This window comes from Microtus pennsylvanicus, chromosome 7, assembly GCF_037038515.1.
Source record: "Microtus pennsylvanicus isolate mMicPen1 chromosome 7, mMicPen1.hap1, whole genome shotgun sequence".
Lineage (NCBI taxonomy): Eukaryota > Metazoa > Chordata > Mammalia > Rodentia > Cricetidae > Microtus > Microtus pennsylvanicus.
In genome coordinates, this window is record NC_134585.1 from 69,349,037 (window position 1) to 69,376,716 (window position 27,680).

Below are 27,680 nucleotides of genomic sequence, written 5' to 3' on the forward strand. Positions count from 1 at the left end.
AATACATTTCATATTTCTCAATTATGATTTGCCAATTTTACCTTCTACATTGAGCCCTTCTATGGTCCATGCTCATCGGCTCACCAATGGCATACACTCAAAGGATTCCTCTTTATGGGTAACTATCTCAGGACCTGATATTATGAGCTATGATTTGGTGCTTGCAGCATCTTCAGCACTGTGTGTGAAAATGAAGGCAGTATTTTTGAATATTTTTCTTTGTTGTAAAGATAAGCAGGAGTTTTTTAATAGGATCAGCACATTTAGAAACTGAATTAAAAACAAAACTGATACGGTGCTGTTTTAAGACAGTCATCTTAAGTCAAAATATGTACTAGTTAAACATCATTCCTAAGAACACAAACATTGTAAACTGGCAAAAAAAAAATAAATGCAGCGTCAGTTATTAAAATATAAACCAGAAACTTGGTTATGCAGACTATGAAAGTTATTTGACACAGTTAACATTTCACTGATGCACATGCCTTTTTTCAAAACTTACTGCCAGTATTCCTTAGTCTTCCTTGTCAGCATATACAAGTCATGAAAACAGAACTGTCTAGGAAACTGACCCAAAATGTTCTTACTGAATCACTATACTTTAAAGCAGTAATAATAAAGGAGTAAAAAAATAAAACCAAAACTAAAACCACAGGCTTGGAGTGTAAAGAAAATGTCCTGTCAGTTATACAAACAGGCTGTGAAGGCTGTTGAAATTTCTGACCAAAAGATTTTCTAAGTCTTAACTATTTAACTGTTCTTACTGTAACACTTCTATAACTTGGGGAAAATGGGTACAAAAAGATCTGGATGTTTTCCAGTTTTAACAGCAATCTACTCATTTTATTTTAATGAAAAAAATTAAAATAACCATTACCCAAAATTATAAACAGTTGCTTCAACAAATTAACAGACTTTCCACTAGAATGGTAGCATAAATAACAAAATACATTTGGGGAAGCAGCAGATTGCTTTTGAGTACACAACCACAAAACCTCACAGGGACAACATCAATGTACTGATATATTTATATATATGTCCTTAGGTTGTGCTTACCTGTTGCTTTTTGCAGCAGAACCTAAGGTGGAAGGTCTGGGAAGGCACTGTGAAGTATAAATAATTGCACTGTTTGCAATTAATAAGGATTTTAAACTTTAAACGAATCAAAATCAACAGCCTCCAATTTGTGAATGATACTGAATTCAACTATTTCCTTCAGTTTAATTACTAAATGCACCACTTTCCTAGGTCATCCATCTATGCAACAACATCATGCAATACTGAAAACTGTTCATGTCAATACCCTACACTTAATAGTTAACTCCTTAACTAGTAAACTTCAAACTAGACTACGTATCCGTATCTAAATAAGGGTAAGGGAAGTCACTCAAAGTTACATAAATCAAAAACATTTCAAAACATCCACAATGAGCTGTACTGTTTTCTGCCCTATTACCTCAACATTTCTGTCCTCATACCTCTTCCTTTAAAGCATATGCAAAACACATGGTGCTCACCACAGATAAAACATATTTATGAAAAGATGCTAAGTGCTACATTGCTTATAATTTGCAATCTGAAAAACACTGTCTTACACATTTCAAGTTTTTCATATCACTATTAAAGATGCATATCGTACACTGAAAAATCGGCATTTTAGGAGCACCGATAGATAATACTATTCAACTTTGATAATGATCAATCTTCTTTAGCTATTAGCTAAAGCATATCAAAAATACTTACCCATTAAGCTCACTTAAAAAAAATACAGAACTATGTATTATTCTATATTAAAAGGCAGTTTATGTTTTCCTATGATATCAGCACTGTATTCCAACATAATATTCACACAAAATATAGCAATTGCATTATGTGGAACATTGACAAAGAGACACTGTTGCAGTTCATCAATTTGTCATTCTGATGTACTTACAGTGCAATGCTCCTTGAAGGAACACAATCAAGGATGATACACAGCACAGTCCTCCTCACCCCTACAGAGCTAGTCCTATACTGGCTGGATCAAACCTGCACTTCAACAGACAATGGCAAGACAGACTGTATTTGCATGTAGTCTAATATATTAATATGCAAAGAGCCAACAAATATGCAGAATAAAACAATGGTTTTCAACAATATCAGAACTTCAGCATGAATGTTAAGAGTAATAAAATGATTCAAGTACACAAAAAATTAATTTGATTCAATGACTGGACTTGTGCAATTACAAGACAAGGCTTATCTATAATGCAAAATGAAAAAAGCTGGAACGTTTTCATACCCCAGATGTTTCAATGGCAGATGCAATGTAGCTATATTTTTGCATACTATTTACTTTTCTACCCTAAATTTAGAAAGAAACACACTATTATATACATTGAAATAGTTGCTTTACATGGAAAACAAAAAGCTTCTTATAAACTACTCAAATCACTGTCTGAAAACTGTTCAAAATTAGTTATGCTGAAACAGTCTTGGAAATAAGTGAAAAACAGAAAGGTTAACTGTTGTAGCAGCAGTACAGGTCTCATATATAAACAGTGCTCACATATAAAAGGAAATTTCACTGTTAATGCAATGGAAGTATACTAAAGATCATTGTATACACATGCAGTTTTAAAATCAAATAGAAGGAAAAAATGAAGATATCAGGATTACTTGTGCTGAAAAAGCCAAATACAACAGAAAAGATCCTCCAATCTACCACTATACTGCAAGGGGAAAAACATCATGCCAGTGTTTAAAAACTCAGTAATTCATGGGGAAAGCTTATATAGTTGTGTATATGTATCTTAATTTATCACTGCTAAGAAATTATGAATCCTTTACCCACATATCCAACTTACCGACACAGGAGGTTTCATATCATTTATTGTAAAGCACAAAACAGGCATTTTAAAAGTGAAAGTATACATTGAAAAAGTACATTTATATCACAAAGCATTGACCACATAATAGTTGCAAATACATTTGCTGGAATGTGTACATCTACACTAAAGACTAAAAACAAACCAGTTTTCATTTCTACACAGAAATATTAACCTCCTATCAGTAGTGATAGATAGTTTGTACATTTTCAAAATAAAAAAAGGGGGGGAAAACACTACTTTAAACCAAAAACAAAATTAAGATCTTCATCAAGTCGTCTGCATCCATATATTTAACAAAGGTTTTTTTCCCCCACACAATGAAGCAAATACTGTATTGTCCACTTCTTATTATTGGCCCTGTGCAGAAGAGATACATAAGAGATACACAAAAAGTTAAAGAAAATCCTTTAAATGGAGCTAATTCAGGAGTGAATCCTTTAAGAAAGAAAAACTGGTTAATATAAATGATGGTGGCTTCTTGCATGATTTGCAAATCCCTGGGGGAAGAAAATTATTTTTAAAATCAAAGGCATTATAAAAATAGCACGCAGATGCCAGAAAGCATTATTTAAAAACCAAATCCCCAAACACATCACAATTTCCTAGTTATACTTTATCAACCAAAAAGTAAAACACATTCCCAAACACACAAACATGCAAAAAATATGGTTGGAGGGAAAAAAAAAACCCAAAACCAAACCAAAAACAACACAAAAAAAAGCAAGTGTATTATACCTGAGGTGCTGGAGGATGCTGCGGCATTCCTTGGGGACTTGTCTGGGCATAGTATGCTGCTTGTTGTCTATAGTATTCAGCCCAGGCTGCACTATAATCTGGCTGCCCACCTGGTGGGGCCCCAGTAGGAGCAGGAACTGCTTGACCTTCAGGGAAAGAGAGGAACTTTATTGCTCCAACCATATATAATTAAAAATCTCATAGAATATCTTGGCTAGTAAAAATAATACCTTGCTTCTTGTAATATTCCTCCCAAGCCTGTGAATAATCTTGTCTGCCCTTGTTGACCTAAAGAAAGCCCCCTGGATTTTAACACAAATTTCCACCCACTGTTCGCACAGCTTTATAATGACAGGCATAGAGGTTCTTGGTTATCTTGAGTCAGGTTTCACTTAGGCAGCACAGGCTGGCTCAGAACTTGTAATCCTCTTGCCAACTTCCCAAGTGCTGGGATTATATATGTGTCTCATTGACCCTTCAGTTACTGTTTATCTTATTATGCCTTAAAGAGAGAGGAAGGGAGAATGAGAAAAAAAGGTGCAGCACGCATAAAGAAACAAAAAAAATGCTCTTTTCATCTTAACCACAGATTTTAGTCTTTTAGTTCATCGCGCTATCGACAATGACAAAACGAAAACTCGCACAGCCTTAAACAAAGGCAAAGATTCAGACATTATCTTTGACAGGCAAGAAGAAACTTGTCGTTGTCGTCCCCCGCCCCCACTGGATTTGAGACAGGGTTCCTGACGTCCTTGCTGTCCTCGAACTCAGAGATTTGCCTACCTCTGCCTTCCCAGTGCTGGGACTAAAGGTTTGTGCCGCAGTCACCATGGAGGTTCTGTTCGGTCTTGTTTGTTTGTTTGACATTGAGACAGGATTTCAAGATCCAGTTTGGCTGGCCTAGAGTTCTTGCTATGTAGACCTGGCTGTCTTCATCTTCAGAGAGGTACCTGCCTCTGCCTCCTGAGGATTAATGGCACGCGCCACCACACCTGGCTCACTATTCTTTTATCCATTTTGGTCATCTGTTATATTGGTCTTAAACTACAATAGAGAACTACTGATATTTATAAATATTTAAAATCAATATTTTATAAAAAAATATTTATAAAACACACACACATGCCATAACACAAAAGACCTACTGTGTTCATATCAGAGTACAGTTTTGCTAAAAATAATCTGGCAACTGATAAAAAGGACAAGATCAATGAATCAAATGAAACTCAGCTTCCATGAGTAGTTTTGTTGCTTCTGAGCAGAGTGACCATTTTGAGTTATCAAATGAGAAATACAGTCATCAAATCATAGGAATACTGGACAGATTCTGTAAACAAAAACAAGTTAACTGCAGAGACAGTTTCTTGGTAGGGACATTATTACAATAGTTAGGAACATAGAGTATAATGTATTTAAAATAAACTAGCCTGCAACTTACTTTGTAATGGCTCAGGCATAAAATATATAAACTGAGTACATTTAGCTCAACACACCGGCCAAACCTATGACTCATGTACAACTTCCCCACCCTTCTGAAATTTCCAAGGCAAAAAACTCAAAAAAGAACACTTGTAGTATGTATGAACATGGAGCTCTGAGAAGACAAAAGGGACACCTTTTATATTTTACAGTTTCAGAAAGCATCCTGTCACACACCATAAAACGTGTTCACAGAATAAAGGTCAGCCACGTGAACAAAAACTGAGATCTATGACTTAACCTTACAATGTGCTGGGTGGGGGTTTGTTTGGGCAATGTAAAAACCTTTCTATTACTACAAAAATTCCCTAGTTCTACTTTTGCTTCCATAAATAACTTTTTGGTTTTAACATTTGGACCTTATAAGGAGATAGATGCAATTCAAAACAATATTTAGAAAACTCTCCAACAGGGTATAAAAATCACACAATATCCTTTATAAAACTGTACGTGAGAGCAAATCTGGCTATGCACAATGACATAAGATACTTATGGACGGACATGTAAAGCACTCTTCAGACTCACAGTCTCTAGGAAAACCCCAAATCTGCAAACAACTCTGAGCACTAATGACTTAATTCGGTCTAGATCTCACACACCCACGTCCTTACCCTTTAGTCTCTACCTTTCTAACACTGGAGTCTGGTCTACATCTTAGCAGGACACTACCCAATATTTCCACAGAGCTCAATAGAAAGCATCATCACCTCTACAACAGTGTTAAGAGTCGTCTTTATTAAACACATCACAGTGTTCAATTATCTCTTGATAGACCTGCATTTGTTCCACAGCTATGTCTTCTGGGCTTTAAGGTATTAGATGCCTTCAGAACACCAAATTAGTACTTAGAAACGTAAGGGCTATAAAAAATTGTGCTGTGTATGTTTGGGCACGGAAGCTGTGTATGTGTATGTAGATACCAGAAATTTGTAGTATATGCCTTCCAAGATGACTTCACCTACTCTCCTCTAAACAGGAATTACCTTACCTTTATCTGATGCCTAATTCTTTACTGATTACCGAAGTTTTTATTAAACCTGCAACCTCAGCCGGGCAGTGGTGGCACATGCCTTTAATCCCAGCACTTGGGAGGCAGAGGTAGGTGGATCTCTGCGAGTTCGAGGCCAGCCTGGTCTACAAGAAGCTAGTTCTAGGACAACCTCTAAAAAGCTGCAGAGAGACCCTATCCCTGTCTCCAAAAACCAAAAAAAAAATACAAAAAACAAAAAAAAAAACCAACCAAACAAAAAAACCAACACCCAAACCTGCAACCTCTACCACTCTATTTTGCTCTTCGTAATGACTCTTAAACATCTTTTCCTTCATCTATAAGAATCTTCAGAGCTGCCAGGTAGTGGTGGCGCACACCTTAAATCCCAGCACTTGAGGAGGCAGAGGCAGACATATCTTTTTGAGTTTGAGGCCAGCCTAGTACAAGGCAAGTTCCCAGACAGCCTTAACTGTTGTTATACGGAGAAATCCTGTCTTGAAACCCCAAGAGAGAGAGAAAGAGAGAGGGAGGGAGGGAGGGAGAAAATATCTTTGGTGTTTTCGAAGCAGTTCACAATGACTATAATTATGAAACCTGGTCAGCCTATTTGGGAAAGCAAGAAAAATGCCTTTGGAGATAATCCACACACCTACACACACGATGAACCCAGAGCCCATCTATGCTAGCCAAACACGGTACTACCTAAACTAGACCAAGAGCCTTCAAGACTTTTTTCTCCTCTATTTTCTTCTCTCTTCCATTTCAAATACACTGGTTAGCAAGTTCCTGGAAAACAGCTCTCCAACTGGGGTTACCAGGACATGCACTGGCCGTGTTTGGCATTTTAAGATGCAATGGGGATTTGAACCCAGATATTCACAGAATGGTGTGCTGGAAAATGCTAGAAAGCAGAAAACTAAAATCAAAGTGAGTTAAAATGTCTATATCCAACAAAAGCTACAATTAACTAAACAAAACTGATTTGATGTCATGTAAACAAACTCATTCTACCACAATCACCTATATCAGTTAGCAGGCCTTGGTCTCCAACAAATCAACACACATGGTGAAATTACACATGGAGTTAATGCTTTTTGGCCTCTTCATACTCAATTCCTTATTTTAAAAAAAGTACCGTTATTTCAGCAGTTAGGGTGGCTATATGCCTTGACCACTGGCTATCACACAATGATTAATACATTTCAATTCTTTCTCTAAAGTGCCCCAGTTGAGATAACAAATTATGTCGTCATGCTAATCACACAGAACACTATTTCATGGTTAGAAAGTTTCTAGTACAAATGCTTAACGGTCATAACCTGCCTGAGAATAGTGAGGTTAAAAAAGTAAGCTAGCACATCTGTGAAGTCTCAGGAGTATGAAGCACATCACTTCTCTAAACGGCTGTGCAAGTAGGAAACCTCTTTAATCTGGAAGCAGCTTTGTAGAAAGCTGTATCTCCGGCTGGAAGTACTTTTACACAGCCATCATGGCTATGTGAGGCATACATTCAATAGTTGTCAAACACAAAGCTTTTTTTTTAAAAAGCCATAATTTTTTTCAATGCATGTAAAAGATTAAAGCAATCTGTCATTGTGTCTTAATTTCCTGCTTATTTGACAGCAATATTGAAGATGACACAATCGCTTTGCTTGGGGCTCTAAAATTTAACCTTATTCTAGTTAGAACATCACACAAAAGTATAGCAATAATAAAAGTAAAGCTATGTATTACTTTCTAGTAAGGAAATTTCTTTTAATTACTAGCTTGCTGACGAATACATTTTCTTGCTACATAAGCACAAATTTAAGAAATTCTCAGAATGTTCTTAATATGCTGCAAGTTCAATGATTTTAGAATGACACCCTTGATATTCTTAATTTCAACATTATAAAAATATGGATCATTTACCTAAAATATTAAAAACAAATTTCTAAGCAAAATCCAGCATTTTAATACATATTTACTAAGTTCTTTGATTTAATTAATGAAATTAAATATACAGCATACCCATTTTCTTGTAGTACTCTTCCCAAGCCTTTGTATAATCAACCTGTCCAGCTGGAGCTGGATTCTGCTGATCTCCTTGTTAAAAAACAAAACAACAAATAAAACAAAACAACAAACAAGATTTAAGTTTCGAAGGCGATTCTGCACCATGAACGTGGAGTTCACACTATCTATCCTGGAGCTGTAAGTACACTAGTGGGGGACACGCGACAGTAGGCACGAAAGGAGGCAGAGAAACTGCTAACAAGGGCTACTAAGAAAATGCACATGAAAGAAACATAGGACATGAGGTTTCTGGCTATTTTTAAGTACAAAAGTTAAAAAGCTGATAACAGTTTTGAAACATTAGAATAGAATGTCAATGTTTTAAAAAATAAGCAGATAATCATGCTATTTTTATTAGGTATGTATTAGCTTGCATGTATACAAACATACTTAAAAAACTTTTCTAGATCGTTTTATTTCTGTATGATTATTTTGCCCACACATGCTTATTTGCGCACTGAAGGTGTCTGGTTCTCTCAAAGGTCTGAAGAGGGCACTGGATCCCTTGAAATTAGTTACAGTGTGAGTCACCACATGGGTGCTGGGAATCGAACCTGGGTCTTCTGCAGAACAAGTACTATTAAGCGTCAGCCCCAAAACATATTTTCTAGTTCTATTTTAGAAAGGGTTACGATCAGTGACATTTAAATATCAATGAGTATACTTGGTCTGGTTTCAAAATTCTACCCTTGAAAAAAAAAAAAGAATGAATCATTGATTGGAGCTCAGAAGACAAAGTATCTTACTGTGTTAGGTACTAAGGAAGCACCTGAAGAATGTCAGAAGGACACCAGAGCCACCTTGAAGATAATCCCAACCACCCAAATCTAGGACAATATAATGAAAGCAGTTAAAATAAAAGGAAAGCTATTCCTTGCAATAAAATAGCAGTATACAATGATAGCAACCAACAGTTAACAGTTATAGTAACAGTAGTTTACTAAGGCAGGCTACTAATAGAGACTAAGGCTGAGGGAGAAGTGTGATGAACAGACAGACTAGTGATATAATTCCAGTAAAATGTACCAAAAAATACTAAGTAATTTCCTATAGTAAATGGTGGTACCATAATACAAAAACATGGCAGATCAGGGTTAGTACTCCAAGGGACTTAAGCTGACAGCTACCTAACAATTGAGTTATACTCTTCTTAGAGACATAAAAGGAAAGACCAAGAAATTGCTCCAGCTTGATTAGACACAACAGACCTAATAAATATGTTGTATGATACTAGATTATCTCGATAGAAACACTGGGACAACTGGCGAATCTAAGCAAGGGCTGTGCACAGCAGTGGCGTATCAATGCTGAGTACAGACTCTAAAAGACCACGATGGTTATTCATTTTGGAATGAGTACACAAGTATGTATAAGGATAATATGACTTCATGTCTCCAGGTACAGCTTTCAGTAGTGCTTTTCATAATTAACAGACATCTATATCCGGGTAATGGAGTAAAAGGGGAACAGAACAAAGACTAAAGTTTATTACTACTTCAAAGTGATTTAGTATGCTTACCCACAGTCACATGACTCTTCAAAACCTTAGGCCCAGAGATCTAACCTAGTGATGGTATTAGCAGAGTATGCACAAGGTCCAGGGTTCAATTCCCAGGATTGAAAGTAAAATAAAGGAAGTTTTGGTATGACACACTAGTAAACATATATAAAGTCGAAACACAAGCTTTGGCTTTAAAATAGAAAATAAAATTTTTAATTACCGTAGTTACCTTGACCGTTCGTTTGGGTTGTAGTTGGTGCACCTGCAGGAGCTGCAGGCGGGGGCTGTGCCTGCTGTTGGTAATAGTGCGCATAATAAGCAGCCCAAGCTGCTGAATTTGGATCCGTTCCTGCCTTAGCTAGAATTTAAACAGAAAGAAAAATTTCAAGGTTTATATGTAAACTCCACAATTAATGTTTATCTTTCTGGGGATTCCTGACAAACTGAAAAATTGACAACAGCAAATAAAACTTTCAATTTTTTTTTTTTAGTATCATTGTTAACACTTAACTTTTAGTTCAGAAACTTGGGCCTCAGGTAAAGTAATTTCCTAGGTTACAAAACTAGTGAATGATGGAACCAGGATATGAAGGATTGACCTTTTGGCTTCAAATGGTTTGCCTTGGCGTAATCCTGTATCTTTGCTCCCCCCCCCACCCCCGGCGCCCAAAATAAGTTCAGCAACAGTTCTGTAGAGAAGACATCTACGAGCTAATTTGTACAAAAAATACAGTCTGTATTTCACCATTGTCAAAACCTTGAAATTATTTTGTAATTTTTCTACAACCATTAGGATATCCCAAGCATAGTATATCACTTAATATTACCCACAAAAACATTTCTGAAAAAATGTCCCATGTGGCTCAGGCAGGTGCCCAATGCCTCTACTTCTCCAGTGCTGGAATTACATGTCAATGGCTTTCATGACTCAACCTCCTAGCTTATCCTTTTGTGTAGGTGTGTGGGGGCATGTTTGCTCTGTGTGCACATGTGCATAGAGGGCAATGACTGACTTCGGACGTTCTCAAACTGAAGTTATTTTACTTCTAATTATGTATTATGTGTGCATCTACACAAATGTGCAGGTTAGTGAGGAGTCTCTTGGAAAAGGAGTTATGGCTGAGGAAAGGTCAGGGCTCCTCCTCAGCACTGCAGTCACTTCAGGTGGTAAGGATGGACCTTGGGTCTTCATGCTTGTCCTTTCCATCAGCCCCATTTCTCTCTTTTGGGACTTCCCAACACTCAAAGCCGAAAAAAACGCTGGACTTGTCACCAGTCACCACGGCCTCTGATTATGATTAGCATCCCCTGCACCAAGCTTTCTTTACCTAAACAAGTGTTTTCCTTGTAACTAGAAGGTACTGAGAATCACTATTCTTTAACACAGTATCAGTCCAATTATCCACTTAAGATGAAGAAGACAGTCTTAGGTAAAAACTCAAATCAACCAGTTATAGAAATATAACTAACCTATCTTGATTTTAAGCCTAAACAGGTGGCTATGAGGCACTGTGTGAGTGCTGAGACTCAAACTCAGGTTCTCTTGAAAAGTGGCTAGTGCTTTTAACCACTGAGCCGTTATAGAATTTCTTAACCACAGTAGCTATCCCAAACACCACTCCTAGTGCAGTCCTACGCAATGTAAGTTACGCGTATAAAGTCTTTCATTTAATCATGCCACACCTAAACGCTTGTTAGAATGAAGTAAACTCCTAATTTTTAAGGTACTTGATGCTTCTTCCACACCCTAAAAGTCTATTACTGTTTACACTGGGAATGTACCTTAATAGGCTTATTAGCACATCTTTCACACTCAGATGCCATAATCCAAGTTGTGTTTCTTCTTTTTTTTTGAAACAGAGTTTTCTTGTGTAGCCCTGGCTGTCTTCAAACTCATGAGATCTGCCTGCCTCTGCCTCCTGGGACTAAAGACATGTGCCATCATCACCTGGCTCAAGCAGTTTCTTTCATTTAAAAAAAAATTTTTTTATACTATGTTTAGAGATTTGTATGTGTGCCTCCAGGCCAGAAGAGGGCGCCAGATCCCATTACAGATGGTTTTGAACCACCATGTGGTTTCTGGGAACTGAACTCCATGACCTCTGGAAGGAAGAGCAGACAGAGTAACTGCTGAGCCATCACTCCAGCTCTCAAGTTGTTTCTTAAATGAACAGAAATTGTGTAGTTATTTGGTGACTGAGCAAAGTTCCTATGATAATTTATTATCAGGTCACATTAAAATATTAAAATTTAAAATGTTTAACAAATCCAGCAAAGCAATTATATTTAACACAATTGCTTTGGTTTTTTGAAAAAAAAAATACTATGTAGAAAGTAATCTACAACTAAGAACATATTCTTTGAAATTTCTCCACTGAATTCTAAACTACAGAGGCTGGAATGTGTGTGTGTGTGAGTGTTGGGGGCCGGGGGAGAGGGGAACGGACGACCAAATTAGTGGACGGTTTTGCTTGTGATGGAGGGGAAACAAAACCATTTTGTGAGAATGTAAATGAGAACAGGATGATAAAGAAAATTCAGATTAGAAGAAAAAATGAATGTATTTTAGAGTTTTGGTATGCAATGGGGACTTAATTTTTACTAATATTTTAAGGTATCTTATCAGCAATAAAATAATTTATATTCATCCTCTCTGAGAACTTTGCACTGTTAGATACACTTTATAAATAGGAACTACTACAAAGTCACAACATATGAAACAGCAATGTTATCTAAAGCTTGAGACACTGTACTTTTTATAGCAATTGATTTCAGCTAAGTAAGTTAATTTTAAACCAAACTGAGCTATATTACACTGTAAGAGACGCTGAGGACCACATTGAGCTTTATAGGCTGAGACCTTGGCTCAAAAATGCAGAGACAAAAAAATTCTACCAGTCTTACACTGCAGGGAGACTGCCCAACACTGCTGAAAAACAGCAAAAATGTTATATACAAAGTAGAATCATAGATAATCTTATCCTCTACCTGGGTCAGGAGGAGCCTGTTGCTGCCAATGTGGATATGCATTTCCCCATCCCTGGGGAGCATATGGGGCTGGAGGACCACTGAAAAGACAAACACAAATACCATTCACCAAAAGTCAGAATCTCTATTAAAAGAAATAAAAATTTGTTTTATGAAAAAAAAATTTGTTTTATGTGTAGGTTCTGCCTGTGTATGTGATGTGCAACCAACCACATACAACTGGTGTCAGATACCCTGGAACCGGAGTTATGGATGGTTGTAAACCACCGTGTGCTGCTGGGAACTGAATCCAGGTCCCTCTGTAAGAGTATTACGTGCTTTTAACTGCTGAGCCATCTCAGCCTAGGATCTTTAGGGAAAACCCAGAACCAACCAAATCTAGTACTTACTGAGGAGCTGGACCAGGTGGTCCTGGATTGTAAGGTGCAGGGTTGTATGGTCCCATTGGAGTTCCAGGCCCTGGAGGCCCAGGAGGCCCATGAGGACCTGGAACCCCATGGGGCCCATGGGGTACAGGTGGCCCTAAAGGATTTACTGGGCCCTGCAAAAAGAAAAAAAGAAAAACCGAACAATAACAAAAAAGGCACACAAAACATAAAATACACTCAAGTGTAATGGCTAAGCAACCCCAAGGCCAACTATTCTTTCATTTCTACTCAAGTAACAAGTTTAAATTTACCTTCCTCTCCTGAAGCTGCAAAAAAAATCTCAGATTATAAAATGTGAAACTCATTAAAATGAGCACTAGCAATTCCATTTAGCTTTTTACTCTTTTTCAAACAATGCTATTTCTCATTTTTTTAAAAAAAAATTAGACCACCTAGTTCTTTTACTTTCCTAGTATCAGACAACCATTCTGACAATATATTTCCCAAACTGCATATTGTCTAGGGAACACTTTTTAATTCTCAATCTAGTATCCCAAACAACTTTCTGTCACAGGAATCCCATTTAAACCAATAATTTCATCTACCGTCCCTATGTTGTACCCGTCATAACTTTCTAAATAGCATATAAAATTCCTCCACAGTTGATACAACACAACACATCACGGTTATTCTATATAACCTCAACAGAACACTTTTTACCATTCCTCCCTTATCTGGAAGTAAGATCTCACTGACTATGTAGACCAGGCTGACACATGAGATTCGTCTGCCTCTACCTTCCAAGTGTTGGGAGGATTAAAGACATGTGCTATTTTACTTGGCTTCCTTCATTTCTTTTTTTGATAGGCCACCCTGCAAAACCTACAAGAATCATTAGATTTAGATGTCATAAAACATTTCTTTTTTACAACTGACAACTAATATTAATACTTTTGAACAAAATGCTTACAATCTTTAAAAATTTTAAGGGCTAGAGAGAAAGCTCAGAAGTTAAGAGCAGTGGCTATTCTTCCAGATGTCCTGAGTTCAATTCCCAGCAACCACGTGGTGGTTCACAACCATCTGAGATCTGGTGCCCTTTTTTAGTAAGCAGCTAGAATACTGTATACATAACAATCAACCTTAAAGAGCACCACATCCACTGGACAGTGGCAACACATACCTTTAATCCCAGCAACTTGGGAGGCAGTTCTGTGAGTTCCAAGCTAGCCTGGTCTACATAATGAGTTCCAAGCCAGCTGTTACACAGAGAAACCCTGTCTCAAAACATCAACAGTAACAAGAGATGTTACTCTTGTAACTTGAGTTATAGGCTTTCTGGGAACTCAGTTTGGGTCTTCTAGAATTGTTACTGCTGTGCCATCTCTACAGTCCCAGAAAATGCTTCTCCCATCAAAATTACTTCCTTTGAGTATGAACGTGCACATGCCACACTGTGAATGTGGGGACAACCTTTTGGTAGCTGGTCCTCTCCTGCCACCATGAGGACTCCATGTAGCACTCCAGTCATCAGTTCTGGTGGCACATTAAGACAACTCAGCAGCCTGACAAAATACCTAAACTGAATTTGGCTATCATCTTCCTCACTACTAATGTTTACTAGGACATTTATGCTGTAGTAAGCACTAAACCAAACCGTTAATATTGTTTCTCAATATGACTCAACAGAAACCCTGATCTAGGTCTATTAGGCTAAGGAAAAAAAAATCAGCTGCACACAGTGGTTTATGCTTACTCCACCACTGAGAAGAAAAGGCAGGCAGACCTTTGCATTTAAGGCCAGCCTTGTCTACACTGTCTCAAAAACAAACCCAGAAAAATGAAAATGTGGTTACCCATCTTTCTACTCTTTGGTGTCAGTTTTTGGCATTGCTTGACTTGCAAATATCTTCAGTTTATGAACAATTACAAGGTGTATATTCAAACTTGAGGCATTTTTCAAACTTCCTTTGTTGTTTAAAAAAAAAAACCACCAATGAGGTGAACCCCTATCTGCCTCATTATAAAGTCATAGTGGTCAAGTCTCTGTTGCACTACCAGAAAACTTTCTATCTAGCCCTGTCCTGAAACTCACTGTAGATCAGGTTGGCCGTGAACTCAGAAATCTACCTGTAACAGCCCCCCAAGTGCTGGGATTCAAGGTGTGTGCCACCAACGCCAGGTGGAATATCTCTGTTAAAATAGACACTGTTCTACTCTACTTTCATTTTATTTCTGTGTAGTATGCTGTCTCCATGTGCCTTGTTAGTGTGGGTGCAGATGCACTGGTGCTTGTGGAAGCCAGGATCAACACCGACTCCTCCAGTGTCTTTCACTGAGTGGTCTCTCTAAGCAAACGTGATGTGGGAATCCCCTCTATGTGCTGTCATTCCCATTAATGAATAAAGAAACTGCCTTGGCCTGTTGATAGGGCAGGGAAGACAGAACTGAATGTTGGGAGAAGAAAAGAGTCAGAGAGAAGCCATGGATTCTCTGCCTGTGAGACGCCAGTTAGAATCTTGTTGGTAAGCCACAGACATGTGGCGATACAAAGATTAATGGAGATGGATTAAATTAAGAGTTAGTCAATAAGAAGTTATAGCTAATGGGCCAAGCAGTGATTTAATTACTACAGTTTCTGTGTACTTATTTTAGGGCTAAGCTAGCTAGGGCGGCCTGGAACAAACAAGTAGCCCCCTCCTCCTACAAACATGGATTTTGCTGGGCTAGGTGGCCAAGGAACTCCAGAAGAATCAAACTAGTCTACGTTTCAAACCTCTGATAATTGGTAGCCAGTCCAACAGTCAGAAATTATAAATTACTTCGGCAGAATGGGAGATAAATACCTTAACTCACTACTTTGATGCAGCAGGGATGGGTAGTGTGGGCCTTGATAAACACTGAACTCCTGTAACTAGTTAGGCTACCCAACTGCTGCCAGATCTAATATTATCTCTGATCTATGGACACTCAACTGTGAAGTGGCATGGTTAACAAGAATACTTGTAATTCTGGACATCTTTCCTATATTGTTACATGATTGTGTGCTGTACCACAAAAGCTGTACTTTCAGATGACAAATTACACTTTCCCATGGTACAGTTGAAGTACCAGGAACTACATTATAAACAAGTTTAAAGGGTACTCACCCCAATCTTCTCTTCTATGAGTTGCCGAGCGTAGTCTATTTGCTGTGGAGTGCCACGAATTGTAAATAACTTCATATTAGGATCTGCGTTAGGAGGAGGATTTCTCTGAAGCTCTATTCTTGCACCAGACTGTTGGCTTATGCTTTTAATGGTTTCGCCTCCTAAAAAAAGAAAAAAAAATTAGCTCAAAGAATATAAAAAATGCTGTAATTTAAAAAACACCTACTTAATAAAGTTTGATAGTATTCCATTGGACAATAATTTGTTAGGATTTTCTACTTATTCTGGTCTTCTATCTACAACTCATACCAAATACAGTAAAGTCTATTCAAATATATAAATCCTAACATGGGTAAAAACAGTAAAACTTCAAAAGAGCTTTTGTAAGAAACAAAAAAAAAATTAACCTAAATACAATCCCAAATAACAAAACCAGTCACCCCTAATTCAATTAGGATCAAGTTTTATTTCTTCAATGGATAACTGACCCCTTTCCCTAGAAGCCAATGAAACACAAATCCCATTTTTAACAGTGTTGTTTTAGTTGCCATGTAAAATCCCTTTCCTACTAAAATACTTCCAAAAACAAACAAAAAATCAATACCATTTGTGTACAATAAAGTGTCCAGAAAAATCAGTTATGTTTAACAAAGAATTTAAAATACATTGCCTTTTCCAATTATCAATCCAGTTTTCCCAGTTGGCACAATGAAATTAAATTCCTGTAGTCCACCAGGTGGTCCCATATTCCAGTTGCCTTGACCTCTACCTCGTCCTCGCCCACCAGGTCCAGGTCCACCAGGATTACCAGCCTGAAAGGAGGGGAAAAAATGAACAAAGAAATGCTTTAACAAAATTAATAGTTTTATTTCCAAACTTTCCTATTTCTCAACAATGAAATTAAGAGATGATTTAAATATTACTTGACAAAAATATTCAATTAATCAATAACTTCCTTTTTCTTTTGAGACAGGATTTCTGTGTAGCTCTGCCTGTCTTCACAGAACTGTGACAAGCATTTAAGAAGCCCTTCCTGGACCTCTCCATGTCTGCCATCAGACCCTGTGGGGTTTGGGGTTACATGAACACTTGTCTCTGACACAGCTTTTGACACCCTACTTTTTCTGCAGTGTTTCTGCAGCAGTTCTTCTGCCCTTAAAATTTTTATCTTAAAACAATGTAAATGTTTAGTCATTTTAATACACCAACAGATTCTAATATAATATGGAGGGGCACTTTTCAGGTATGATAAAAACTTCCAATGAAAACAAACTGAAAATGTTAATTTCCTATCAAACCTGAACACTTCGTAGAAGGTCTGTGATAATCTCTGCAGCATGCTGACATCTGTCTGGAGGTCCTGTTATCTGTGCTATCCTATCAGGTGTTGTTCCATCATCTACAAAAAAAAAAAAAGAAAGAAACAAGGAATTATGACAAAACAATTATGAGTGTCTAACAATTATGAGTAGCTATCAATTCTTAGAACACCAAATATACCTTACTTACCTGGCTTAAACTGAATTCGAACACCAGCATCATTTTGTATTTTTTTGATCATTTCTCCATTTCTTCCTATTACGATGCCAACAGCAAATCTTGGAATTGGGACCTTAAGGAAGTAAAAGATGAAGTATATTAAAAAATATAATTTTGCCGGGCGGTAGTGGCGCATGCCTTTAATCCCAGCACTCGGGAGGCAGAGATAGGCGGATCTCTGTGAGTTCGAGGCCAGCCTGGTCTACAAGAGCTAGTTCCAGGATAGGAACCAAAAAGCTACAGAGAAACCCTGCCTCAAATAAATAAATAAATAAATAAATAAACAAATAAACAAACAAATAAATAAATAAATAAATGTATATAATTTCTCGGGGCTGGAGAGATGGCTCAGAGGTTAAGAGCATTGCCTGCTTTTCCAAAGGTCCTGAGCTCAATTCCCAGCAACCACATGGTGGCTCACAACCATCTGTAGAGGGGTCTGGTGCCCTCTTCTGGCCTGCAGGCATACACACAGACAGAATATTGTATACATAAGAAATAAATATTTCAAAATATATATATAATTTCTCAAAAATTCATCTTTACCAAATCATAAAAATATAGTAAATGATCATGTCAAACAGTAACAAGAAAGAAATCGAGAAAAGGGATGTATAAAAAGAATAACACGAAAGCACTTTGTGGATAGGACCCAATTCCGGATCCAGCATGTTTACTTACGTCTATCCCTTCATTTCCTCCTATTCTTGAGCCATACTCATTCCGCACTTCTCTGAAACCACCTTGATCACGAATTAATTCTAAGACCATCTCCTTGGCTTGCTAAAATAGAGAGTTATCTAATTTAGAAAAATTCTCAAAACAGTTTAATGCTTATTATCACCCCTCTCCTGCCGTTTTATATAAATGACAAAGTAAGGCTTACCTGAACTTTGTATGGGTCACCCGTAATCCTAAGAGGTTTATCAGCACCAGTATTTTGAGGCCCATCTTGAATCATAACCATTTTAACACCAGCCCGTTCCTATTATAATCAGGAAAATAATGCAAGTTAACAACAACAAAAAATAATAGTAACTGGCTTTTAAAAGACAGAATAATAATAATTGTTATCATAACAGTACCTGAAGCTGTTTAATAGTCTCTCCCCCCTTTCCAATAACGAGTCCTGCCTTGCTGGCTGGAATCATGATTTCCTGAACTGCATTTCCAGGTCCATCACCATGATGAAAGCCAGGTGCTGGTCTTCCCTTTTCAACAATCTGGTCCAGTAATCTTTTTGCTGATCTGTAAACAAATTAATATAAAAATGTGTAGCATAACCAACCTTACCCAAAAATGAAACATAACAGAGTCAATCAATTTGATTCTAATCATTGGTGTCATACAGCAGTTGAATTTGGATACACATATGCATGGTGAGGCAGGAAGAAAAAGCAAAGTCAAAGGGAATGTGAAAAGGGGCAGTAATAAAGTGACCATGAACCAAATAAATACAGTAATTTAGTCATAAGAAAGATGTCTTGAAGTAGGAAGAAATGGTCTTAGGCAAATGAACACAACGGAAGGCTGTGTTTCAGTGTAGGATGAGGCAGTAACTTCTCACAACTTTTCAGTAAATGAGCTTAAGCTGGCGTGGTTGCTTGATTTCATGAGCCTAATAAAATACTCTTTTCTAAGTTGCCCTCCTTGGTGTTTTGCCACAGCAACAGGAAGTAACAAGACACTGAGTGGGGCAGGGATGGTGGACACCTTTAGGAGGTGAGTTTGAGGTCAGTCTGACCTACAAAGGAACAGCCAGGGCTACACAGTGAAACCTTATCTAGAAAAACAAAACAAAACCAACCACCAAACAACAACAAACGACAATGAGTGTTAAAGAAGATTTCGGTAGTTTAGATGACATCATCAACTTATTTATATGTAAGTCAAACAAGTTTTAGTAATTTTGTGTCTATGAATACAACTCATATGTGTTTAGGCCAAATTACAACCATCAGTGCCATTCTTGGCGTAGTACCACCTTTAGAAATAGGGTCTTCTCAATGGCTGTAAAGCCATGAAACAGTGTAGGCTGGCTGACTACAAAGCCCCCAAAGTCTGCATGTTTCCAACACCATAAGACTGCTCATATTACCATGCCAAGTTTTTTGGTTTTCGCTCTTAGGGACAAACTCAGTTCTTCCTACTTGGAAAGCAAGAACCTGGATGTGTTACCTCCCTGGTCCCTGTTTTTAACAATTTTCTGTCTTAGATGGTGATCTCTATTATTCAAGAAAGGTATGCTATATATAAACTTTAAAGTGAAGTTTTCAAGGCACTAGTAGAAGACACTGATGAGGAAAGAATGAAAACACAAAGTCTTCACATTGCTATCTAAGCAGACTTAACATTTTTAAACTTACTGGACAGATTCAGGTGTTCCGGTTAGCATACAAGACCTTTCTGGAAGGCCACCACTATCTATAATTAAATAGAAAGAAAAGCTTAGGTTAAAAATAGATAAAAAGTAGCATCATCATCTTCAAAAACTAAAAAAATACTCATTTTCTAGCCACTCTCAAAAAACTTCGAGGGCTAGAAAAAAGGGGCCGGAGATAGAAGAACAAAATGCATACACAAAAAGAAGAACGTTACCAGGAGCTATCTGTATTTTGCATCCAGATTCCTGCTGTATGCGTGAAATCTGTTCTCCTCCTCTGCCAATTACTAGTTAAGGAGGAAAAAGGAAAAGTTATTATTTACCTTAAATTTTTAAAGCATATTTATATTTTGGAAACTAAAAAATGTTACTTACTAAATCCAACCATTCCATCTGGAACTTTGTATTCTTCTGTCATTACAGATCTGCTAAGAAATAACAAAAACTAGTATTTTCTTCAAAGGGAGATGTGTGGACATGAAAGGTAGTTTTATAAATCCAACCAAGGTCTCCTAAAAGCTCAGACTCCTGTTCTTAAATTGGCAGCATGTGTAAGTGAGCAAGACAGCTGAGTATATAAAAGAGTCAGAGTGAATGTCATTTTACCATTTACTTTACTTTCTTTCTTCTAAAATGTGTCAATTTCAACTATTTTTCAAATTACTAATTTCTTACATAGAAAGAAAAAGATTCTAAATCATCTTCCCAATAGGACAGAAATAAACCACACATACAAAATTGTATATAGACATTTTCAATATAAACTAACTTGATTGGTTATATACACAATTCAACTAAGACTTGCAAAGTACTTAAGGTTTTGACTATACCTTTGCTGCTGATGCATTGGAGGTAACTGTGCTCCAAAAGCTTAAGGAAAAAACAAACAAACAAAACTTCAGAGTTTAAGTTTACTCAACACAAGCACACCAAGTATTCTATATTCTTTTCTTGATGCATATACTGAAGAGAATAAGAGATTCAGACTATTCAAATCATCACTGATGGCTGCAAGAAAGCCAAGAAAGGGCAAATATACTAGCAATGGCACACTTTTTTTTTCAAGTGGCACATGCCTAAAAACTGGAGTTGTTACACATACATGGTCACAATTAAAACAGAATTATTATCTAAGAAAAAAAGCATACATCTGTAAAAAGAATTCTGACTAGACATTCTTAATACCTACCTATCCTCTTTGGCATGGAAAGGCACACCTTTAATCCCAGCACTGGGAAGACAGAAGTAGATGAATCTCTTGTGAGGCCAAGGCCAATCAGGGTTATAGAGTGAGCCTGGCTCAAAAACAAAAATTCTCCAAACCAAAATCCTCAACCTATCCAAAAATATAACAGTTCCCAGCACCCACACAAAGGATTGCAACTACATGCAGCTCCACTCTGAGGAAATTCCCATGCTATCTTCTGGTCTCCCGAGTGCACACAAATTCACACATACATATATAATTTTATATATAAATATATAAGCAATTTAAAAAGTCGTAACAAAAACTCAGCTTGAAATACTTACAGTCATTTTGGGGAGCAACTTTCTTTGCATCTGGTTGATCTGCAAAATTAAATGTCGTTTATTTTTGTCAATTAAAAACAAAGCTGTCCCCCAAGCAAGAATGCCAATGTTTATCAAAATACCTGATATAAAGGTTTACCACTTGAACCAACCAAAATTGCCACAATTCAACCTAGACTCAAAACTCTAAAAACAACAAAACAAAAAACCCAAATAAAACAACCACACCCACAAAACCTAAATTCTTTCATTCTCTTCCTGTTTAAGCAATGCACAGACACTTTAAATAGTTTAGTGTAGACTGCCTTGGCGGGTCACTCAGTCTAGGGTTGTAACCCGCCTGGCAGATCAGTAATTCCAGGGTCCCAGAGAGGCGTATCTGAAAGACATGGGCGGGAGAGAGGAAGAAAACCATGCTATGTTTGTCAGAGCCTCCGTTTATTTGAGTCATGGTTACAGCTTATACAGCCCCTGGATGACGATTCCTCGGTCAGGAAGTCACAAGTTGACACTCTTAGTTCTCTAGATAATTGGAGTGTGGGGTGGGTTCCGCTAACAGATAGCTCTCTATTAACAGATAATTGGGTGTGGGATAGGCTCTGCCAGGTTTGGGGGGAAATGGCTCCTGACAGTTTAGAATGATACAAAACAAAGTATTTAAATGCTGGTGAATACCATATGCTAAAAGCTAATGATGCTTCTTCTATGGTAAGAACTGACAACTAGGTATAGATAGCTATATAAAAATCTGACATATCAAAAGACAAGGATAGTTGACAGTGACCACAAAGCTTTAATAAAAAGGAAAGCTCATATTACAAGACAGTTTCAATCTAAACTGTTTTATTCCCAAATGAAACACTTCACTACATGAGTTTAGCAAAAAAAAAAAAAAAAAAAACAACAACTCAAAGCAACTATGTGACTGCCTTTCTCAAATAAACAAAACACATACATTACAATAGACAGTCTATAGTTCAAAGCACCACTATTGTCATTTTCCCCACTTCAAGGCTTTTGTGTAGCAAAAATTCAGACACATAAACCAAGAGACAGTTGTGTCCACTTAAGAATCCACTGGCTTGTTTATTTCGCGTTTACATACTGAACACAGGTAATAAATAAAAATTCCTGCCTTTAAAAGGAGAGGGCATTCCCTCCCAGTGTGTTGTACTGCTCGGATTTGTCCAAGAGCCATCTACACATAAAATAAAAAGAATACATTACACACAACATCTGAAGCATCATTAGCTCATTTTTCTTGCATTTTAAAAACCTCACTTGCAAATACTTAAAAGGAAACCAAGTATTCCCACTCAGGGCTACAATTACATTTCTATATGCTCAATTAGAATATCAAAATTCACACAGAACTAAAACAAAAAAAGCACACACTTCTAATTGCAGAAGTGTCAATGTTTTTTAAAAATAAGAAACACTATAAATCCACTATAAAAGCCTTTGAAGTGAATTTCGAAGTAAATGAATAAGCAGCATACCAAATAATTGGGAAAACCAGGAAAGTGTTTCCTAAGCAATTTATATTTTTGGTTTTTTTTTCCAGTATTAACGAGAAACCTGTGCAAACTAAGCATACTCCTAAAACAAGAAAAAAAATGAACTGTTTACTATCCCAATAATACTTTCTCCTAGGCTCACATTATACCTACCTTTTTTCTAGGTCTGTCTTCCCCCCTTTCTGAGATAGATACATAGTACTATGTCAACAAATTATTTCAATAAATAAGAGTGAAAACCCCTCATCATTTGCATACTGTGCGAGATAACTATAATGATTCCTGGCTATAACTTACCTCCATCTTCTAGGGGTCTCTTTTGTCCCCCATAACCATAGTCATTTGAATTCAATGATGTACCAGCATCACCCCCAATTTTTGCTGCAATCTTAAAAAAAAAATCAGAAAGGTTACAATACTAACATACATTTACTACTCTAAATTTCCTATACTAAATTTTCTACAACAATACACTATTGACTTGCTAGGATTAATTAAAACTATCCTTAGTAGTTTAGGGAGCTAACAAGGAACGGTATGGGATTAAGCTCTATTAAAAAAAAAACCAGTTGGGCGTTGGGGTTGCACGCCTTTAATCACTTCAGGCAGAGGCAGGCTGATGTCTGAGTTCAAGGCCAGCATGGACTACTATAAAGCAGAATCCAGGCCAGCCACTGCTGCACAGAGAAACCCTGTCTCGAAAAAAAAGGAAAAACAAACAAACAAATATATGACTGACATTTCTAAGACACTGATGTGGAACTAACCTAATTATTTGTTTATTATAAGCAGAAGACTGGAGGAGGCTAAAAGTATATTCAAGGCCTTACACCAAATATGGATCTGTTAAGTCATATCCCTATGTCAACTCTATCTCCCAGGGTTATTAGATTTCCTCTTCATCTACACCCATACCAGCACACACAGTCTATGAAAAGGCCTACAGCCTAAGTCTTCAGTGGTGATCAACTTTACTAACCACCTGTCATTTCCCCATTAAAAGCCTATTTCATCTGTGGGTACCTAACCTTCTTTCCTGAAGGTTTTCCTAATCACATCTGGGAACACATCTTTTCCACCCTTTGATCTCAAAATGCAGCACTTAAAAACTGCACGTTGGGAATCTAAGTGCACTGTGTGGGGCTGATAAAGGCAGTAGGTAAGTGCCAGAGCAGATGGCATACTGAACTAGAGGAAAGTGGTTTAGACTGTGACCACTCTCTACAGTTAGCTTTTATAAACACTTCTGAGGTTACTCGAACTCCAAGAAACATGCACAAGAAAGTATACTTCTTCATATTCCATCCAGCCATAGCTACAGAGACCTCAATTTCCTTACTATGGGATATCTATTGATAGTTCTACAACTGTCCAAAAGAAAATCAAAGCTGGTGCTTGATTCATTCATTCAAGATAAAGCAAAACCTTAAAAAATTGAAAACTGACAAAGACTAGAACACCACAAAGCAGATAACTCTCCAAAATTAATCTTAGAAAATCATTTTTTTGGTAACCACAAACATAAAAAAAAAATCCCTGAAGATCAATCAATTCCCAATACAGCAATATAGTCTCACTCTGTCGCCCAGGCTGGCCTTTCTTTCCCCCTTCTCACATGTTGGAATTATGAGCTCTATTGATTTTATTAAGCATATATTGTGTATGGGTAATGTCTGATTTTAATTCACATGTTAAATCCAAGCTTCCCACTTGGATTTTTGCCCTACTTTTTCTTCAAACAAGTCAGCACTTAGCACCATTCTCACTGCCGTTACACATTTTGGAGTTCAAAATGATGATTCCCAAAAGATAATGACCTGAAAGCAGTCTATTTCCTAAATGCCGATCCACACTTTCCTTAGTAGTTCAAGGGTGGAGGTGCTAATCTACTTCTAGTGTGCTGTCTAGAGTCGTGTCTTTGTCAAATGTTCTCAGACATTCTGAGCTTCACAAATGGGAAACTTCTACACACCTCCCTTACAGGATGGCTGTGGAGATTACATGTTCAACGCAGATCCTAACATACAGCATACCCTCACCAATTCATCACAATATGTAATTCAATTCTAAAGCAGAGTCCACAGCAACACTTCAAAATTGTTTTGGTCTAGGCAGGGTAGATGTCTTTAATCCTAGCATTTGGGGGTCAGAGGCAGGCGGATCTCTGTTGAGTTCAAGGTCTGCCTGGTCTGTAGAGTGAGTTCCTAGGGCAGCCATGGCTACACAGAGAAAAAAAAGTGTTTTGGAAAATTAGCAATGCTTTATCTATCCTCAAAGACACAGATGCACTATACTTAAGAAAAGTGCGGGCCTCCAATTCCAGCACTCAGAAAGCTGAGGCAGACTGGACTCAAGTCCTGGAGGATAACAAGATAGCAAGGATACCTCTTCATCTCTAGGAGTTAACTTTCAGATCACACAACTTAAAATTGGGTGTGGATGACATACACCTTTAATCCCAAAGGTAGAGGTGGGTCTGATGTACACAGTGTGTGCCAGGACAGCCAGAGCTGCATAGTGGGACAACACACTAAGGATATCTGCTGAATTAATTGAACACACCATGTACCTTATACAGGGCAAGGTGAGAGCGACACTGTAATCACAATCGAGGCTTGCTGGCAAACAAAGCTTATTCACTTTGAATCTAGCTAGTGTTCCTCATTTTCTCACCTTTTCCTCCTCATATTCAATTCTAATGCTCCAGCTTACTCTTGGACTGTCAGTCCAGAAACCCTCCCTTTGTACAGGCCACTGCTTCTTCTTTGTGCTGGCCAAAGGCTACCCCACCATCACCACCACCAGTGCACTGCATGAATGTCACCATCCACTATCTTGTACAGTGCCTGCCTCACAGTGCAAATATTTACATAACTGTCGTGCTTATTGTCTTATTAATCAAAGCATTAGCTATTCTGTTCAATGATATTTGATTCCTGGATTATCTCACACCTTCCTTAGAAAACGAATTACACATTAAACATTAAGATGTTTCAAAGCTGAGGGGGTGGAGCACACCTGCAAGCATCAAGGAGGATTAGGTAGGACACCTTAAATCCCAGGCCAGCCTCTCATTTTACAAACCCTGGTATCAAAAAAATTTCCTCAAGAGGCCCAGATAAAGAGACTCATATCTAAGGCTGTCCACTCTCATGCGACTCAAGAAAGCTACGTGGTGGGAGAATCAACTCCCAAGTTATCCTCTTAATTCTACACAAACCATGACAGTCACTGAGCCCTCTCCACAAATAAATAAAACGATTTTTCTTCAGTATCCGTGTACTAGATAAATACGCTAGATGAATTAATAGACTAGTAAATCTTCTAACACGTGATTTGCCACATCATGGTAGAGCTGATAAACTTTGACTCAGTAATCTTTCGGTCCTGAGGGGGGTAAATTAGGAAGTAAACTAATATAGTCAAAACCGACTTTCGCAGTATTTGTTCAACACTATTATAAAATGTCTAACAACTACGATAGAGTGCCATAAAAAGATGTCTTATTAGCTTACACCCAAATTCCATAACGTCTTTTTGAGACAAGGTCTCTTTGTTGTCCTGGCTGGCCTCAAACTCAAAGAGATCTCCCTGCCTCTGCCTCTGAATAGCAGGGACTAAAGACGACGTGCCCACCAAGACAACGCTACATTTTTAAACCACAAAGAAATCAGAGGGCTACCTGAAGACACGAAAGTCCAGAGTTGGAAAAAATAGACTTTCAAGTACAAGCACTTCTGTCTTTCAACCCGCTAAGTGGTGCCTTCGGGGCAGCAATACGTCCCAACAGAACACAAAGAGGATGGAGGTCTCGCCTCGGGAGAGACAGATTCAAACCCAAAGCTCGGGGAGAACCGGCCTGAGGCAATTTTTAGCTGGAGGGAAGGGCCGGAGGGCTGACCGCCCAGGGGAAGGGCGCTCGGGGAGCCTCCCCGGGCCAGGCGAACGTTACCTTCCGGGGAGGGAGGGCTCGGCGGAGCGGTGAGCACCGCTAGGCGGGCAAGCCCGTCCTGCCCTAGCCGTGACCCGGCCTCCCAGAACCTTCCTTCCCCGCCGCTGTGGACAGCAACTAGCGCTTTACCGAACGGAAGCCGATCTGAGGGAGCCGTGCCGCGCTGCGGAAGTGAAAGCCCCGGGGCCACGTTTGAGGGGCGCGCGTGGGAAGGGAGGCTCAGCCCGGACCTGAGCCGAGCTCGGCCTCGAGTGCCTGGGACCCCGGGACAGATGGCTGTCTCCGGCTTAGCCCGGGAAGCCAGCGGGGACGGGGCCTAGCCCGCCGGAGGCTCTCGGGGAAGCCGCCGCGCTGCACGCTTACCTGCCGGGCTCTCTGCAGGGCATCTTTGAAAGCATCGTTAACGCCTCCTCCGCCGCCGCCGCCGGCTGAGCCAGACGAGGGCGGAGGTACCGTTGAGTAGTCGGCCATGCCCACGCTACAGCCGCTGCTGCCGCTTCCTCGCGGAGGCTCCCCGTTCAGCTAACCGCTAAGAAAGGAAGAAAATGGCGGCCGTAGACGCTCTATCACATTCTTGTGCGACCATCGTGCCGTAAAGGGGCGGGGACTAGGCGGAGGAAATC

The 27,680-nt window shown here is 38.4% G+C and overlaps 1 protein-coding gene across 16 annotated transcripts; it reads right to left on the minus strand.

Moving 5' to 3' along the window:
• Fubp1 (far upstream element binding protein 1) lies at positions 1-27,666 on the minus strand. Of its 16 annotated transcripts, XM_075981082.1 has the most exons (22): positions 27,421-27,644; positions 23,403-23,493; positions 22,724-22,786; positions 21,589-21,627; positions 20,889-20,928; positions 20,434-20,483; positions 20,274-20,345; positions 20,042-20,099; positions 18,761-18,923; positions 18,562-18,660; positions 18,357-18,458; positions 17,646-17,748; positions 17,435-17,535; positions 16,807-16,948; positions 16,137-16,297; positions 13,009-13,160; positions 12,620-12,699; positions 9,861-9,989; positions 8,086-8,160; positions 3,606-3,751; positions 1,057-1,103; positions 1-178 (listed from the first exon to the last, which is right to left on the minus strand). In XM_075981082.1, the coding sequence occupies exons 1-22, from the start codon at positions 27,526-27,528 to the stop codon at positions 148-150; spliced, it is 2,052 nt and encodes a 683-aa protein (XP_075837197.1). In that variant the 5' UTR covers positions 27,529-27,644; the 3' UTR covers positions 1-147. The 16 variants fall into 16 exon arrangements, with proteins under 16 accessions (XP_075837197.1, XP_075837198.1, XP_075837187.1 ...); XM_075981083.1 differs by lacking the exon at positions 22,724-22,786 and having other exon boundaries at positions 27,421-27,643; XM_075981072.1 differs by lacking the exons at positions 1-178; positions 1,057-1,103 and adding an exon at positions 2,855-3,227 and having other exon boundaries at positions 27,421-27,659.
• Positions 27,667-27,680: the final 14 nt, after the last annotated feature.

Excerpts from the sequence above, each read along its gene's own strand:
- Fubp1 (XM_075981082.1), bottom strand. The coding sequence starts at position 27,528 with ATGGCCGACTACTCAACGGTACCTCCGCCCTCGTCTGGCTCAGCCGGC. Across the intron at positions 18,924-20,041 it reads GGAACACCTGAATCTGTCCA|ATCAGCAAAAAGATTACTGG; the intron begins GTAAGTTTAAAA and ends ATTTGTTTACAG. Across the intron at positions 8,161-9,860 it reads AACCCAAACGAACGGTCAAG|GAGATCAGCAGAATCCAGCT; the intron begins GTAACTACGGTA and ends TTTTTTAACAAG.